This window comes from Lepidochelys olivacea (assembly GCF_965140295.1).
Source record: "Lepidochelys olivacea isolate rLepOli2 genome assembly, chromosome: 8".
Taxonomy (NCBI): domain Eukaryota; kingdom Metazoa; phylum Chordata; order Testudines; family Cheloniidae; genus Lepidochelys; species Lepidochelys olivacea.
The window spans coordinates 37,052,729-37,069,796 of NC_140418.1; the positions used below are offsets into that span (position 1 = coordinate 37,052,729).

Consider the following 17,068-nt stretch of genomic DNA (forward strand, 5'->3'; position numbering starts at 1 on the left):
AAGATATATTGGAATTGGAAAAGGTTCAGAAAAGGGCAACAAAAATGATTAGGGGTACAGAATAGCTTCCATATGAGGAGAAATTAATAAGACTGAGACTTTTCAGCTTGGAAAAGAGGCGACTAAGGTGGGATATGATAGAGGTCTATAAAATCATGAGTGGTATAGAGAAAGTAAGTAAGGAAGTGTTATGTACTCCTTCTCATATTACAAGAACAAGCGGCCACTAAATGCAATTAATAGGTAGCAAGTTTAAAACAAACACAAGAAAGTATTTTTTCATGCAACGTACTGTCAACCTCTGGAACTCCTTGCCAGAGGGTGTTGTGAAAGCCAATACGATAATGGGATTCAAAAGGGAGCTAGATAGATTCATGGAAGATAGGTCCATTAATGGCTATTAGCCAGGATGGGCAGGAATGGTGCCCCTATCCTCTGTTTGCCAGAAGCTGGGATTGGGTGACAGGGCATGGATCACTTGATGATAACCTGTCTGTTCATTCCCTTTGGGGCACATGCTGTTGGCCACTGTCAGAGGAAGGATACTGGGCTTGATAGACCTTTGGTCTGACCCAGTATGGCTGTTCTTATGTATGTCTGAGAGTGTAAAAAGGGCTTTAGCTCTAGCCAGCCAAAGCAGGTTATCCCAGGTTTTAAAAACGCTGTGAGGAAGAGCTAGTTTATGAACACTGGGCCGTTCCCCATGCCAAAATGGCGTAGATTCCCTGGTGCATACCCTGTCACCAGAACTGTGCTCGGCGCCTCCCAAGAAGGGGACGGTATATCAGTCTTTTATTCTCCCTCTATGATCTCCTCACCTGGAGGATCCATACCAGGCTGCAGCACAAGTTAGATGCTGCACTGACTCATTCTGGCACATAAAGGTCCCCTGGGAGTGCCACATAAACTGGAATTGCTTCCTTCTTCCCCCGACATGCCTCAGCCTAGCCCAAAAGATCCTCTACGCCTGTGGGGTCAGGACGGGCTAATGCCATCTGAGTCCTATGCCATCTGAGTTTTCCCTATCCTAGGCTGCCTTAAGGCAGCTTTAAGTCTCCTTTGCACCGTAGGAGCAGTGCAGACAGGACCACAGGGCAGCATTGGGCGGGCCCCAAAGGCAGGAGTTGATCAGGCTCCCAGTTGGGTTCATGCTGTCTTTGTAGTTCGCTTTGCATTGATCATTTCTTTCTCATGGTATTAGCACTGTGCTCGCCCCACGCCACAGCTGTGTTTCCGGTCAGATAGGAAAGCACTTAAATCTTCATCCTGTGATTACTGATGCCAGTGGCAAAACTGCCATTGACCTCAGTGGTGCAGTACGAGGCCTAGGGCTACCATGCATCTGGTTCTTCTCTCACTTTCCTCGGTTTCTTGTTGGTGGGACCCCAGTGGATCTGCTCCTGATTTATGCGGTGTAACTGACAGCAGACTTTGGCCCCATGGTTATAAGCATTTTAAAATACAAAATAAATACACTGTCTGCATCCCTCTGGTAGTCAGAGATCTCAGGTCGAGTGCTCTCAGGGCCCCTGGCCCAGCTTCTGTAGGCAGACATGGCTTTTGTGTGTTATCCCTTTGTTTGCTAGGTAGGTACCAGATTACTAAAAGATATCTGTGAGATGCTAATAATACATAGCAAAAAATAAAGCTGCTCTCTTGCCTCTGGGGAAGAGCAGTCATGTTACGCTGCAGGATTGCCATTGTCCCTGGTACTGCTCTCTGTAGGCAGTCCTGGGTATACTGTCCAGCGTGTTTGCCTTGGAGCTGATGTGTCGTTTTGCCCCTCACGCTGCATGTGTAGTTGTGACTCTCCGGCCCTGGGTTTACATTTTCCTGGTTTCAGAAGCACATCTAAGTCAGGCAATAGTACAGCAGGGTGGTAATATGTGGGTGTTTGGGGAGGTAGCGATCATACCAGCCAGTATGGGGACGTGTGCCTCCCCCTCACCCATGCCCCACTCATGAGGTGAGCTGCACTACTCACTGTGCAGGTAGCCAGTGGCTGCCACTTTCTCTGCATCGCAGAGCATCTTTGCAGACACGAGGAGCAGTACAGAGTCACCATTCATTCCTGGCCAGGGCTTGCTCCTCTCCTAGTGGCCAGAGATGAGAAATCATGCAGGGCACCCAACAGGGGGAGTTTGCTGGTCTTCAGATGACACCCAATAGTGGAACTATTCTAGTTGCTAGCTGGGTGGTCAGTGGGGGACTTGTGCCAGTCATCAGCCAGGCAGCCTGGGTGAGGAATTGCACTGGTTACAAGCCAGTCAGCTAGCAGGGGTGGGCATGCACTGGAGGATATGTAATATGAATGGCATCTATGGAATGTCCCTGTGGCAAGATTCCCACACCTGGGAGGGGAGAATAAAACTAAAATCCCAACAGAGTCTGAAGGGACCATTTTACCTCTGCTTCCTTGTTGAGTTTGGCTCAGTGAATTCTTACCAGCTCCCTCTACAGAAATCACATCTGCATGGCTGAACTGTTCTTTATCTGGCTCGGATTCCCGACACATGAAATGTGCAGGATCAAGACTATTTTTATACAGAGAAAATTGTTAATAATTAGTTTGTAATAATGACAGAGGGAGGAAAGTTACAAGTTAATAGAAATTTGAACAAAAACAACCTGACAAGTATTTGAGCCCAGGAGCTGTGATGCTTCATACACCAGCCTGAGACTGAAAATCACAGGGATCAAAACTGCTGAGGTACTTTTCAAATAACTAGTGAATAGAGTCAGGCCAAAGTCCAACTCTGATAAATAACATTCCACCTGCCTAACCCCCCACCCCCCCAACCATCCCCCATAGCAGTTTCAGTTGGATATAATATTCTTCACTTCCCAACCTAAACTGTTATGTGGTGTTGCTCTGTGCTGTGAAACAGCTGATGAATCCCACCACAGAAGTAGCTGCATTTCAGTCATGGGCGAAGTGACTCCTCTGTATCATTTGTACCACAAGCCGCATATGACACCACAAATCCTTACTCAAGTGACTAATCTTACTCATGTAATCAGTGCCTTTGACATGAATGAAATGCTCCTGTGAGTAAGGACAGTTTGTATGGGGAAGGGCTTGCAAGATTGGGCCTTGAGTTTGTCTTTTAAAGGATATTCTGGGATAACATAGAGAAACATCTAATGTTATAGCATTATATGGCCTTTAATTGGCCTCTGTGATGATTTAGGAGCCACCAAAATCTTCTGCCATTTACCAGTATTACAATAGAAACAGGGAGAAACTTAAATCAGTACAACAATGAATAGAGGGGCTAGAGACCTGAAACCGTCTATCATTCTCTACTTCCTGCCGAGATAGAAAGGCATCCACATACTCGCTGTCGGTTTCCTTCAGCAGAAACGTTAGACGGCTGCAGCTGTCCACACACAAATTTGCACAGATATGCTACATGGATAAGCTGATTTTCAACCATTTCAAGAGTGTTCATATAGGGGTTTGCACCATTTTAACTAGATTAGTGCAAGTTTGTGGGGGACAAAGCCTAAACTATAAATGTCCCCCTAAATAGGGCCCTTATTCAAGTGAACTTTTGTAGGCGATGACTGTAGCAACCTGCCGGGAACCTGGATGAAGGAGCCCAGGTTATCGGAGGGAAATGTTTGGAGGAGGCAGCAGGAAGTCAGCCTGTGAGCACATGGCTTGAATGCTAGTTGCAGTTGCAGCACCTCTGTAAAGTGTTTCTTAATATAGAGATGGTTTAGTATGAGAAACACTGAGTCCTCTCCTGTCATTACACAGCACGTGGTACATGCAACAATGCTAGAGGCACTGGGTGTGTACAAAAGAACACTGTGCATTTAAACAGCACTTTCTGTCCAAGGCTCACAGAGCATGCCACAAACAAAACACCACTGTAAAGGAACATTGTCCTCATTCTCGGAGGTTAAGTAACCTTCCCAAGGCCACACAGTGAGTCTGTGGCACAGCTTAGCTCAGACAGACCTAGCCTGTGTCCCAGTTCTATGCTTTAACCATATCATCAGTTTCCCTGCAGCAGAGGTGGTGCTACCCCATTGGGGGCCATAAGCCCCACACAACACATACTATAAAAGTGAATGGGGGCCCCCTTGAGCTGCTCAGGGCCCTAAACAATTGCTTAGTCTGATTATGCCTAGTGCTGGCACTGCCTTGCAGACAGGTGTACAGAGTAAGCGCCCAGTGCTAGTAGTGCTGGGACACTCCTGTGGATTCTCCACCCACTCAGGCCTTGTATCAATAATAAGGCGGCAGCTCATTTACTAACTTGGCTCATGTCTCTGTTGTGAGTCTTAGTTAAACCAACCTCTGTGTCACTGGGACAGCATGCAGTAGCTGTGTGCCATTAGCCTCATTGTACGCTACTTCCTAGGATTAGCAAAGCCCCTCTTAAAAATGTTTCGCTAGCACAGATTCACCAGCCTCCGTGTCATTATGAGAAATTCACTGACAAAATCCAGCCCTAAAGGTCCCAAGCGCCAGACCCCTCAAAGTGCCCTAACACCTGGTAATTACCCCCACATCCACCCATTTCTTCACACTAGTCAGCCTTTCTCCAGGATTGGCTGCCTCACACCTCTGAAGTTCAGTGGTTTTTTTCTCTTTCTTCCAGCTGAAAGCAAGGGCCCTAGGAAGCCACACTGTGGATAAATCCCAACACATTATCCACCTCAAAATAGTCCTCTAGCCAGAAGCACCTTGCTACACTTCGGTAACAAACTTCTGAGGATCCAACCCTCAAACAATCTCCTGAGTGCGGCACTTGCTCCTGGACTTGGCTCTGTTGGCACTTCCCACCAGCAGGCAGGACTGGAGCTTTTATAGGCATGGCCCCGGCATGCGGTGAACTCAGTGCAGCAGTCACTGAATTAGTCACATGAACTATTCATTTCACACGCACAGGGGCAGGTTTTCAATGTAATTGCTCTCTGTGTAGGAGTCCTGTGTTTCTCCTGCTGTGATCCCTGCTGATACTATCTGCTCTGCTTAGAGGAGCTTTCCAAACTGGTCCCCTGCACCGTTAGCGGGGGGGAGGGAAGGGAGCCTGCATGGGTGTGCCAGGGATTAGGAGCTGCAAAGTAGCCAGTTCGTTACCAAATGGCACTGGAGAAAGCCTGATTACTATTACCACCTGTATCATTATTAGAATGTAGTAAGTTCTGTTCCTGTGGCTTCTGGGCACCTCATAAAATAATCAGCCCATGACACCCTGATGCTGCACCACGGGGTTTGTGTTACAAGGACTCCTCGTCACTGTCTATTTACATGGCATGACAAGCCCCATGCAGCAATATGTCGCACATGCTGGACCTACTACTGCATGGCTCTGATCAGATCCTGACAGCAGTGTCCAGTACCCTGGTGAGCTGGATGCAGCTGCATAGTTTGAGGTTCGCTAGTCTAAGGATTATTAAATTCAGACACAGTAGCTGGATGTGGCAGGGCCCAGAAGCAGCCTCAGCTGTAGTCCATTGTCAAACCTCTCTGATTGTGCAAGCTGGTGTTTGCCCCATCATCTCAACTATTATGTTTCCCAAAGGATTAGCCAACGGCTTAGCAGCATCTGCCTGTAGTCTGTGTTTAGGAGAGACAAATGCCTCTCTTCTGTGGCAAGGATCCATGGCTGGGAGTGGAGCTGGGGTTGCTGGATGCTCTCTGTCAGTAGTGGCCTGAGGGAGGAGTGTGACATTCAAGATGATCCTGAGCCCCTAGATCTGGACAGCAGGCAGCATGCACTGAGCTGTCTCACAGATTTCCCAGGACAACTTCTTCAAAAAAGAGACAATCCTGGGAAAACGTGAACAAGTGGCAGCCCTCCTGTGATTCCAGATGGGAAGCAGGGGCAGGAACTGATGGGACTCTGCACAGTGCTGCACTGCTGGCCAGGATACTTCAGGCACTGCACAAGGGGAATCCTCTATGTAGACAGTGTATTGGCCCAGCTAATTCTAATGCTTTCCTATGGATCAATGCCCAGTGCCCCACAATAGGGAATCTCTCCCGCACTCTTCCTAGCTCCAGCCGTGGTGCAGACAGTGGGAACACCTCAGCCATGTGGGGAAGGTGTGGGCCACCAAAGTTCCCTGCACTCCAGTACCTCAGAGCATGGGCCATGACAGAAGGTTTCCATGGGCAGATGCATAGAAGAAACCTTTGCTCTTGTCAGAACTCTCTTGTTGCCAATAGAAGCAACAGCAGCTGTTGTGTCTGCACAGGGCCCTGCTTCATGCATGCAAACCCACCCTGGCAGCCAAAGAACCATCCCTGATTCCCCTCTATAAGGAGATGTTTTTGGTAGATGTGACATTATCTAACCCCTTCCCCTACCTCCAGCCTAGCTTGAAGCATGGCACTGTGGCTCCACCTTCTGTCTACTGACAAGGTAGTTGAGATAATATCCTTTATTGGACCAACTTCTGTTGGGGGCAGGTGTACTTTTGAGCTTTACAGATTTCTTCTTTAGATCTGGGGAAGGAAACGAGTGCCTTCCCCAGACTGGAGCTCTGTGTAGCTTGAAAGCTTCTACCTCCACCACCAGCTGTTGGTCCAATAAAAGATATCACCTCACCCACCTTGTCCCTCTCGCATCCTTAGACCAGCCATGTCTGCAACACCACATTTTAAAAGGGTTTTAATTTTGATATGCTTTTTTTCCCTCAGGCATCCTGCACTTGAAAGGTAGTTTTATTTTAAAAATAAATGCTGTTTTGTACATTTTAATTTAATTTGAATTTCCATCCAAACAAAGCTCGACACAAATCACAAGTAAGAAAAAAAATCATCCAGTAAATAAGAAATGTACTGTTCACCATTTTCTAAAATAATATTTAAAAAGTAAGAATCTGAATAAATGTATGTTAAATTATATAATTGCATAAATAAATGGGTATAGATGTAGCATGTCCTCCAGCTTAGCAAAAAGAAGGACCATATTTAGTGGAGAGGCTGTATTTACAAAAAGAAAAGGAGGACTTGCGGCACCTTAGAGACTAACCAATTTATTTGAGCATGAGCTTTCGTGAGCTACAGCTCACTTCATCGGATGCATAAAAGTGGAAAATGTAGTGAGGATGTTTTTTTACACACAGACCATGAAAAAATGGGTGTTTATCACTTCAAAAGGTTTTCTCTCCCCCCACCCCACTCTCCTGCTGGTAATAGCTTATCTAAAGTGATCACTCTCCTTACAATGTGTACGATAATCAAGGTGGGCCATTTCCAGCACAAATCCAGGGTTTAACAAGAATGTCTGAGGAACGAGGGAGGGGGGGGAGGAAAAAACAAGGGGAAATAGGTTACCTTGCATAATGACTTAGCCACTCCCAGTCTCTATTAAAACCTAAGTTAATTGTATCCAATTTGCAAATGAATTCCAATTCAGCAGTCTCTCGCTGGAGTCTGGTTTTGAAGTTTTTCTATTGTAATATTGCAACTTTCATGTCTGTAATCGCGTGACCAGAGAGATTGAAGTGTTCTCTGACTGGTTTATGAATGTTATAATTCTTGACATCTGATTTGTGTCCATTTATTCTTTTACGTAGAGACTGTCCAGTTTGACCAATGTACATGGCAGAGGGGCATTGCTTGCACATGATGGCATATATCACATTGGTGGATATGCAGGTGAACGAGCCTCTGATAGTGTGGCTGATGTTATTAGGTCCTGTGATGGTGTCCCCTGAATAGATATGTGGGCACAGTTGGCAGCGGGCTTTGTTGCAAGGATAGGTTCCTCGGTTAGTGGTTCTGTTGTGTGGTATGTAGTTGCTGGTGAGTATTTGCTTCAGGTTGGGGGGCTGTCTGTAGGCAAGGACTGGCCTGTCTCCCAAGATTTGTGAGAGTGATGAGTCGTCCTTCAGGATAGGTTGTAGATCCTTAATAATGTGTTGGAGAGGTTTTAGTTGGGGGCTGAAGGTGCCGGCTGGTGGCGTTCTGTTATTTTCTTTGTTAGGCCTGTCCTGTAGTAGGTGACTTCTGGGTACTCTTCTGGCTCTGTCAGTCTGTTTCTTCACTTCAGCAGGTGGGTATTGTAGTTGTAAGAATGCTTGATAGAGATGTTTGTAGGTGTTTGTCTCTGTCTGAGGGGTTGGAGCAAATGCGGTTGTATTGTAGAGCTTGGCTGTAGACAATGGACCGTGCGGTGTGGTCTGGGTGAAAGCTGGAGGCATGTGGGTAGGAATAGCGGTCAGTAGGTTTCCAGTATAGGGTAGTGTTTATGTTTACAATACCCACCTGCTGAAGTGAAGAAACAGACTGACAGAGCCAGAAGAGCCTTCCCCCCGGTTCCTCAGACATTCTTGTTAAACCCTGGATTTGTGCTGGAAATGGCCCACCTTGATTACTACCCAAGATCCATAAACCTGGAAATCCTGGGCGCCCCATCATCTCAGGCATTGGCACCCTGACAGCAGGATTGTCTGGCTATGTAGACTCCCTCCTCAGGCCCTACGCTACCAGCACTCCCAGCTACCTTCGAGACACCACTGACTTCCTGCGGAAACTTCAATCCATCGGTGATCTTCCTGATAACACCATCCTGGCCACTATGGATGTAGAAGCCCTCTACACCAACATTCCACACAAAGATGGACTACAAGCCGTCAAGAACACTATCCCCGATAATGTCACGGCTAACCTGGTGGCTGAACTTTGTGACTTTGTCCTTACCCATAACTATTTCACATTTGGGGACAATGTATACCTTCAGATCAGCGGCACTGCTATGGGTACCCGCATGGCCCCACAGTATGCCAACATTTTTATGGCTGATTTAGAACAACGCTTCCTCAGCTCTCGTCCCCTAAAGCCCCTACTCTACTTGCGCTATATTGATGACATCTCCATCATCTGGACCCATGGAAAAGAAGCCCTTGAGGAATTCCACCATGATTTCAACAATTTCCATCCCACCACCAACCTCAGCCTGGTCCAGTCCACACAAGAGATCCACTTCCTGGACACTACAGTGCTAATAAACAATGGTCACATAAACACCACCCTATACTGGAAACCTACTGACCGCTATTCCTACCTGCATGCCTCCAGCTTTCACCCTGACCACACCACACGATCCATCGTCTACAGCCAAGCTCTGCGATACAACCGCATTTGCTCCAACCCCTCAGACAGAGACAAACACCTACAAGATCTCTGTCAAGCTTTCTTACAACTACAATACCCACCTGCAGAAGTAAAGAAACAGACTGATAGAGCCAGAAGAGTTCCCAGAAGTTACCTACTACAGGACAGGCCTAACAAAGAAAATAACAGAACGCCACCAGCCGGCACCTTCAGCCCCCAACTAAAACCCCTCCAACGCATTATTAAGGATCTACAACCTATCCTAAAGGATGACCCAACACTCTCACAAATCTTGGGAGACAGGCCAGTCCTTGCCTACAGACAGCACCGCAACCTGAAGCAAATACTCACCAACAACCACATACCACACAACAGAACCACTAACCCAGGAACTTATCCTTGCAACAAAGCCCGTTGCCAATGGTGCCCACATATCTATTCAGGGGACACCATCACAGGGCCTAATAACATCAGCCACACTATCAGAGGCTCGTTCACCTGCACATCCACCAATGTGATATATGCCATCATGTGCCAGCAATGCCCCTCTGCCATGTACATTGGTCAAACTGGACAGTCTCTACGTAAAAGAATAAATGGACACAAATCAGATGTCAAGAATTATAACATTCATAAACCAGTCGGAGAACACTTCAATCTCTCTGGTCACGCAATCACAGACATGAAGGTCGCTATCTTAAAACAAAAAAACTTCAAATCCAGACTCCAGCAAGAAACTGCTGAATTGGAATTCATTTGCAAATTGGATACTATTAATTTAGGCTTAAATAGAGACTGGGAGTGGCTAAGTCATTATGCAAGGTAGCCTGTTTCCTCTTGTTTTTTCCTAACCCCCCCCCCCCCAGATGTTCTGGTTTAACTTGGATTTAAACTTGGAGAGTGGTCAGTTTGGATGAGCTATTACCAGCAGGAGAGTGAGTTTGTGTGTGTATGGGGGTGGGGGGGATGTGAGAAAACCTGGATTTGTGCAGGAAATAGCCCAACTTGATTATCATGCACATTGTGTAAAGAGTTGTCACTTTGGATGGGCTATCACCAGCAGGAGAGTGAATTTGTGTGGGGGGGTGGAGGGTGAGAAAACCTGGATTTGTGCTGGAAATGGCCCACCTGATGATCAGTTTAGATAAGCTATTACCAGCAGGACAGTGGGGTGGGAGAAGGTATTGTTTCATATTCTCTGTGTATATATAAAGTCTGCTGTCGTTTCCACGGTATGCATCTGATGAAGTGAGCTGTAGCTCACGAAAGCTCATGCTCAAATAAATTGGTTAGTCTCTAAGGTGCCACAAGTACTCCTTTTCTTTTTGCGAATACAGACTAACACAGCTGTTACTCTGAAACCTGTCATTGTAAGGAGAGTGATCACTTTAGATAAGCTCTTACCAGCAGGAGAGTGGGGTGGGGGGAGAGAAAACCTTTTGAAGTGATAAATACCCATTTTTTCATGGTCTGTGTATAAAAACATCCTCACTGCATTTTCCACTTTTATGCATCCGATGAAGTGAGCTGTATTATGCTCAAATAAATTGGTTAGTCTCTAAGGTGCCACAAGTACTCCTTTTCTTTTTGCGAATACAGACTAACACGGTTGCTACTCTGAAAGGCTGTATTTAGTTGAAAGTCAGCCTGTTTTAATGGTTACCAACTAATGAGAATCAATGTTTCCTTAGGAAAGTAACTAAAAATACAAATGAAAAACATGATAACAATAGATTTAAATCAAGGTTTCCTGCTTGCTGATTTAAATCACTTTGGTTGAAATCAGTCCACGCTGGTGCCACATGGAGATGTGGGACATGGCCATAGTTTGGCAAGGGGCTGGATGTGGCTGTCATACGTTATCACATAAAGCCCAACAAAATATAGGGCCAGCCTTGCATGGAGGTCCCTCCAGGTCACAGGGTTGGGGCACACTGATATGGGATATCTCTGTACTGCTCTTTGGATGCAGAGAGAAGAGTCTCCAGGGCTATAGAGCTGGCACCTTTCACCAACATTACATTCCTCCCAGGTCACCTCCCCTCCCACCATGAAAGGCTGCTCTTCTTGTTGTGCCATTACACACCCTGCAGAGCTGTCTAGGTGCAGAGTGGAGCATAGAATCATAGAGTATCAGAGTTGGAAGGGACCTCTGGAGGTCATCTAGTCCAATCCCCTGCCCAGAGCAGGACCAATCCCCAATTAAATCATCCCAGCCAAGGCTTTTTCAAGCCTGACCTTACAAACTTCTAAGGAAGGGGATTCCACCACCTCCCTAGGTAACGCATTCCAGTGTTTCACCACCCTCCTAGTGAAAAAGCTTTTCCTAATATCCAACCTAAACCTCCCCCACTGCAACTTGAGACCATTACTCCTTGACCTGTCATCTACTATCACTGAGAATAGTCTAGATCCATCCTCTTTGGATCCACCTTTCAGGTAGTTAAAAGCAGCTATCAAATCCCTCCTCATTCTTCTCTTCTGTAGACTAAACAATCCCAGTTCCCTCAGCCTCTCCTCATAAGTCATGTGTTCCAGACCCCTAATCATTTTTGTTGCCCTTCGCTGGACTCTCTCCAATTTTTCCACATCCTTCTTGTAGTGTGGGGCCCAAAACTGGACACAGTACTCCAGATGTGGCCTCACCAACATCGAATAGAGGGGAATGATCACGTCCCTCGATCTGCTGGCAATGCCCCTACTTATACATCCCAAAATACTATTGGCCTTCTTGGCAACAAGGGCACACTGTTGACTCATATCCAGCTTCTCGTCCACTGTCACCCCTAGGTCCTTTTCCGCAGAACTGCTGCCTAGCCATTCGGTCCCTAGTCTGTAGCGGTGCATTGGATTCTTCCATCCTAAGTGCAGGACTCTGCACTTGTCCTTGTTGAACCTCATCAGATCTCTTTTGGCCCAATCCTCCAACTTGTCTAGGTCCCTCTGTATCCTACCCCTACCCTCCAGCGTATCTACCACTCCTCCCAGTTTAGTGTCATCTGCAAACTTGCTGAGGGTGCAATCCACACCATCCTCCAGATCATTAATGAAGATACTGAACAAAACCGGCCCGAAGACTGACCCTTGGGGCACTCCGCTAGATAGTGGCTGCCAACTAGACATGGAGCCATTAATCACTACCCGTTGAGCCCGACAATCTAGCCAGCTTTCTACCCACCTTATAGTGCATTCATCCAGCCCATACTTCTTTAACTTGCTGACAAGAATACTGTGGGAGACCATGTCAAAAGCTTTGCTAAAGTCAAGGAATAACACGTCCACTGCTTTCCCTTCATCCACAGAACCAGTTATCTCATCATAGAAGGCAATTAGATTAGTCAGGCATGACTTGCCCTTGGTGAATCCATGCTGACTGTTCCTGATCACTTTCCTCTCATCTAAGTGCTTCAGAATTGATTCCTTGAGGACCTGCTCCATGATTTTTCCGAGGACTGAGGTGAGGCTGACTGGCCTGTAGTTCCCAGGATCCTCCTTCTTCCCTTTTTTAAAGATGGGCACTACATTAGCCTTTTTCCAGTCGTCCGGGACTTCCCCCGATCGCCATGAGTTTTCAAAGATAATGGCCAATGGCTCTGCAATCACATCTACCAACTCCTTTAGCACTCTCGGATGCAGCGCATCTGGCCCCATGGACTTGTGCTCGTCCAGCTTTTCTAAATAGTCCCAAACCACTTCTTTCTCCACAGAGGGCTGGTCACCTCCTCCCCATGCTGTGATGCCCAGTGCAGTAGTCTGGGAGCTGACCTTGTTCGTGAAGACAGAGGCAAAAAAAGCATTGAGTACATTAGCTTTTTCCACATCCTCTGTCACTAGGTTGCCTCCCTCATTCATTAAGGGGCCCACACTTTCCTTGGCTTTCTTCTTGTTGCCAACATACCTGAAGAAACCCTTTTTGTTACTCTTAACAGCTCTCGCTAGCTGCAACTCCAAGTGTGATTTAGCCTTCCTGATTTCACTCCTACATGCCCGAGCAATATTTTTATACTCATCCCTGGTCATTTGTCCAGTCTTCCACTTCTTGTAAGCCTCTTTTTTGTGTTTAAGATCAGCAAGGATTTCACTGTTATGGCAGGCGACCAGCTTGGCTTATTACTATTCTTTCTACACATCGGGATGGTTTGTCCCTGTAACCACAATAAGGATTCTTTAAAATACAGCCAGCGGTGCTCTCTCCTATGGTGATGGAACTGTCACTCTGACATGCATGTTCAGGATCCCTATGAGGAATGCTGGTTGAGTTCCTGCAGATGTCTCAGAGCTGCCCAGCTCATTGTCTGTGCCTGCAAGAGGCAGAATGTCGCTCTGTTGCAAGGCTGGAATACTCTTAAAGTAGCATAAACTGAAACATTTGGGTTTTGGAAAAGAGATTTTACAAAGTCCCACACTGGGAAATGTCATGGATGTGGCAATGTGCTCTCATAGTTTTTCTCCCTCTCTTTCAAGATTTCTTGCAGTGCTTGCTCTCCAAATACAACTGCATAGTGCTTGGGGACTGGACCCAAAGGGAAACTGACTAGAAAGAAAAGCGAACCTGATTTATCTATTTGCTGTTGTCCAAGGTGATTGCATTTTTAACAGGTGATTAAATGGCCTGAGCACCAACAAGTACATGAGAGTTGTAAAATCACTGCCATTTTGGTCACCAAAGGTACCAAAGGTATATAGCACAGGTATAGAGATATACTGTATTTGTAACAGGTGGCTTTTAATCAGAGTGTGTCCCTTTTAAACAAGTTCCTTTCCTGCCAGGGGCAGTTGACAGAAAATCCAATTATTTAGTCTCTTATACAAAGAAAAACAAATGACAGATGTGTCCTCAGCAGGAACTCAGCCTTTTGACAGTGACCAAACTGCAACCTGATATAGCCCAACCTTTTGGGGCACAGCTGTGTTCCAACCACTAGGGAACTCCTCTCTTCAATCCTTACTTCTGCAGGCTCCTGTGATCTACGATAGACATGTTTTCCTTCTGTCCCTCCCCCACAGCTTTCTCATCCCCTTCCCCCTTAAGCCCTGGATGGGATGGTTCCTGTTGGCTAGGGTTGTTTGGATGACTCCCCTACTACTTCTCACCACTATGCTGCAGCAGGGAGACCCACACAGCAAACAAACTGGCAGCAGGCAGTGAGAACCGGATGGCTCCAACCTATCAGAATCCCTTGGGAAGAACAAGACAACTAAGTAGGACCAAGAACAGAAATTTGGATGAGATCCTGCTAAACTAGAACTGCTGGCAAATATGCTTCCTAAGTAAACTCAAGTGCCTGTCATTTCTTTCATCCTTTTTCTCTGACTTCTGGGCCAGGGGAAAGCCCAGCCCCAACTCATTTCTGTCCCCTCCATCACAGGTGGGAAATCCAGTCAGAGAACAGGCTCTGAGGCCTGGATGAAAGGGCAGCCTGGTTTTCAAACTGATGGATAGAGAGCACAATTGTTTCCTCCATTGCCTCCCTATCCTCACCCTTATGTCCAACAAGGGAAAAGTTGGTCCAGTAAAAGATATTACCTCACCCACCCTCCAGCAATGGAAAAGCACACTGAATGGATGCCCCCCGTGATCAGTAACAAAACAGAGCATGAGGTTGCTGCTGAGTACAGAGTGATTGTTAGGTTTCAGAGTCAATGCCACACTGAGATGAACCTGTGGACTAGTAAGGTCCACAGCTGGCAATGAAGCAGAAAACACCCAACGATTTTGCAGGGGAAGGAGAAGCTAGGTGGCACGCCAGCCATTTCTCACAGCGGGGCACCTCCCCCGCCCCGGCAGAGTAGGGTAAACTCCAAGTAACTGAGGGCAACAATGGCTATTATGCGCGCAGAGCTTGGCTCCCAGCCCCGGAGCAGCTCCGCTCCCACCATGTGCCAGCTCCCGGTGTTGGACTGGTTCCGGGTCTCAGAGATCCTGGCTGTAGTAGGTCCAGGCTGAACTGGCCTGCACCAACAGCCTCGCGTCCGGCGGACTGAGCGCCCCTGCCCGGCCCTCGCTGCGTCCCAGCCGCATGGACGCTCCGGACGCAGCTAGGGCGCCAAGGGGCCGAGCTCGCCGTGGCAGGGCGGGCGCCGCGCACGGGAGGGGCCGGGCCGGGGGAAGCACGAGCCCTGCGGGGATCGCAGGGCGGGGGGAGCACGCGAAGAGGAGAACCCAGACACATCTGGGACAAGAAGTGAGCATCGTGGTGGGCGGGATCCGCAGAGTTGGGGAGGTGCCCACGCGGCTGTCAGCAGCGGCCGCCCTTGGCCTCCGTGTGGAGACGATGAAGGAAAGCAGACGGAATTGCAGACCAAGTGATTGACACCGTACTCATCCAGTTATATCTCCGCAGCAGGTTAGGCTGGGACAGGAGGCTGGGAAGGGAGGGCACGGCCTTTATCATTGACAGACACGGCTATCTTCCAATCATAGTAGGGGCGGAACCTGGTCTCACTGAGTGAGACCTTCAGAAGGAGTCAAAGGGAAGTATGTGACGGATTGGGAGAGAAGCCAATCATCCGGCGCCAAGCGCTGTGTGGTATGACTGATGTACTATCTGAACAATCAGAGTTTGGAAATCTCGAATTATAGTTGACCGACGGATATTTTATCCAATCAGTCTGCAGCTGTTCTGGGAGGGGCTTGACTGACATGCTGGCTGCCCAGTCAGATTTCCGCAAATTCAGGAAGAGACCGATGGTGAACGGGGCGGGGCGGCGAGAACAAACCGCCTCGGCGTGTGCTCTCAAGGCAGCATGATGGGAGCGCGTGACGAAGAGATGAGTGGCGGGAGTTTTGTCCAATAGAGCTGAGAGGCAGACCGAGCATGGCCAATGAGAGTGGGGGAAGCGGGCGGGCTAGGCGGTGCGGCGCTCCTAGTCCGGTTAGGTTGTGAGAAGTTAGTGGCGCTGCTGCTGGTGCTGTGAGGGGACGGAGACGGCTGGGCTGTGAGAACAGCGGCGGCCCCGGATCAGTGCGATGCTCACGGACGGCACCGCCGCCCCTGTCGGCGACGAGGAGATAGACTCGGTCACTCCCCGTGCCGCCCCCACCGCCGAGGCCCCCGCCGCGGCCGGGCCCGCCCCGCTGGGGCTGCGGGCCGTGCGCCTCTTCGGGGAGGCCGGGCCCGGCGGGCCAGGAGGCCCCGGAGCGCCCGACGCTGGAGAGGCCGCCCTCGACTTCAAGCTGGCGGCCGCCGTGCTGAGGAGTGGGGGTGGTGGCGGTTCCGGCAGCGATGAGGACGAAGTGTCCGAGGTGAGAGACCGATGGCCGGGCCGGGCCCGGCTTCTTCGCGCTCAGCCGCTTCCTGACTGGCCTAGGCCGGCTCCTACCGGCAGCGGCGACCTGGGGCCTGACCTTCTCTGCTCTGTAAAACGGGGCCCAAAACCTAACAGCGAGCCCGGGGGTCCCAGTGCTAGGCCTCCTGTGCACCCAGGAGCGGGGGCCTCCCAGCATCCAACCGCTTGTCTTGTTATGCGCCTTCAATCGTCGTGAGCGGGGGAGGGTCCCAGTACCAATCCTGTGCCCGCGGAATGGGGGCGTGGTACCGCACCCAAACTCCTCCAGTGTGTCCCTAGACTGTGGGGCTCAGCACCTCCACGTTCTCGTCTCCATAGCCAGTTTGAGGGGCGGGAGGCGGGTCTCATCAGCCTAGTCCCCCCCGGCTGGGAGGAGGTGATTTGAGCACCTCATCTGCACCCAGTCTTGGGGAGATGGGGTCCCAGCACCCACTTTTGTTTGTTTAGACTGATGGTATGGGTGGGGCAGGGGTTTAGTATATTCCTTCTCTCATATAATGTAGGAGGGTGGTGGTGGCGGCTTCCAGTACCTGGCCACCCTGAACCTACTCTGTGCTCAGTCTTAAAGATCCCAGCACCCACTTATTGCTACTTCAGACTCGGGAGGAGGTGTGGGGGTTCCCATCACTTAGTCTTGTGATGAGAAGAGGGGTTCCCCCACCCTTTCTAGAGATGGATGGAGAGAATTGCAGTCTC

At 48.7% G+C, this 17,068-nt stretch overlaps 1 protein-coding gene across 13 annotated transcripts in view; it reads left to right on the forward strand.

Annotated features, from left to right (window-relative positions):
* Window positions 1-15,961: 15,961 nt before the first annotated feature.
* LOC311524906 (ankyrin repeat and KH domain-containing protein 1) overlaps window positions 15,962-17,068 on the forward strand; it is a gene marked incomplete at its 3' end in the record, with an annotated part of 207,119 nt that continues 206,012 nt past the window's right edge. For 11 of the 13 annotated variants that reach the window (XM_084636533.1, XM_084636541.1, XM_084636539.1 and 8 more), the window contains exon 1: window positions 15,968-16,328. In XM_084636533.1, the coding sequence (XP_084492659.1) occupies window positions 16,053-16,328 (276 nt within the window). In that variant the 5' untranslated portion in view covers window positions 15,968-16,052. Of the gene's footprint in view, window positions 16,329-17,068 lie in introns of all 13 variants that reach the window. The other 2 variants (XM_084636537.1, XM_084636545.1) reach the window with 2 other exon arrangements.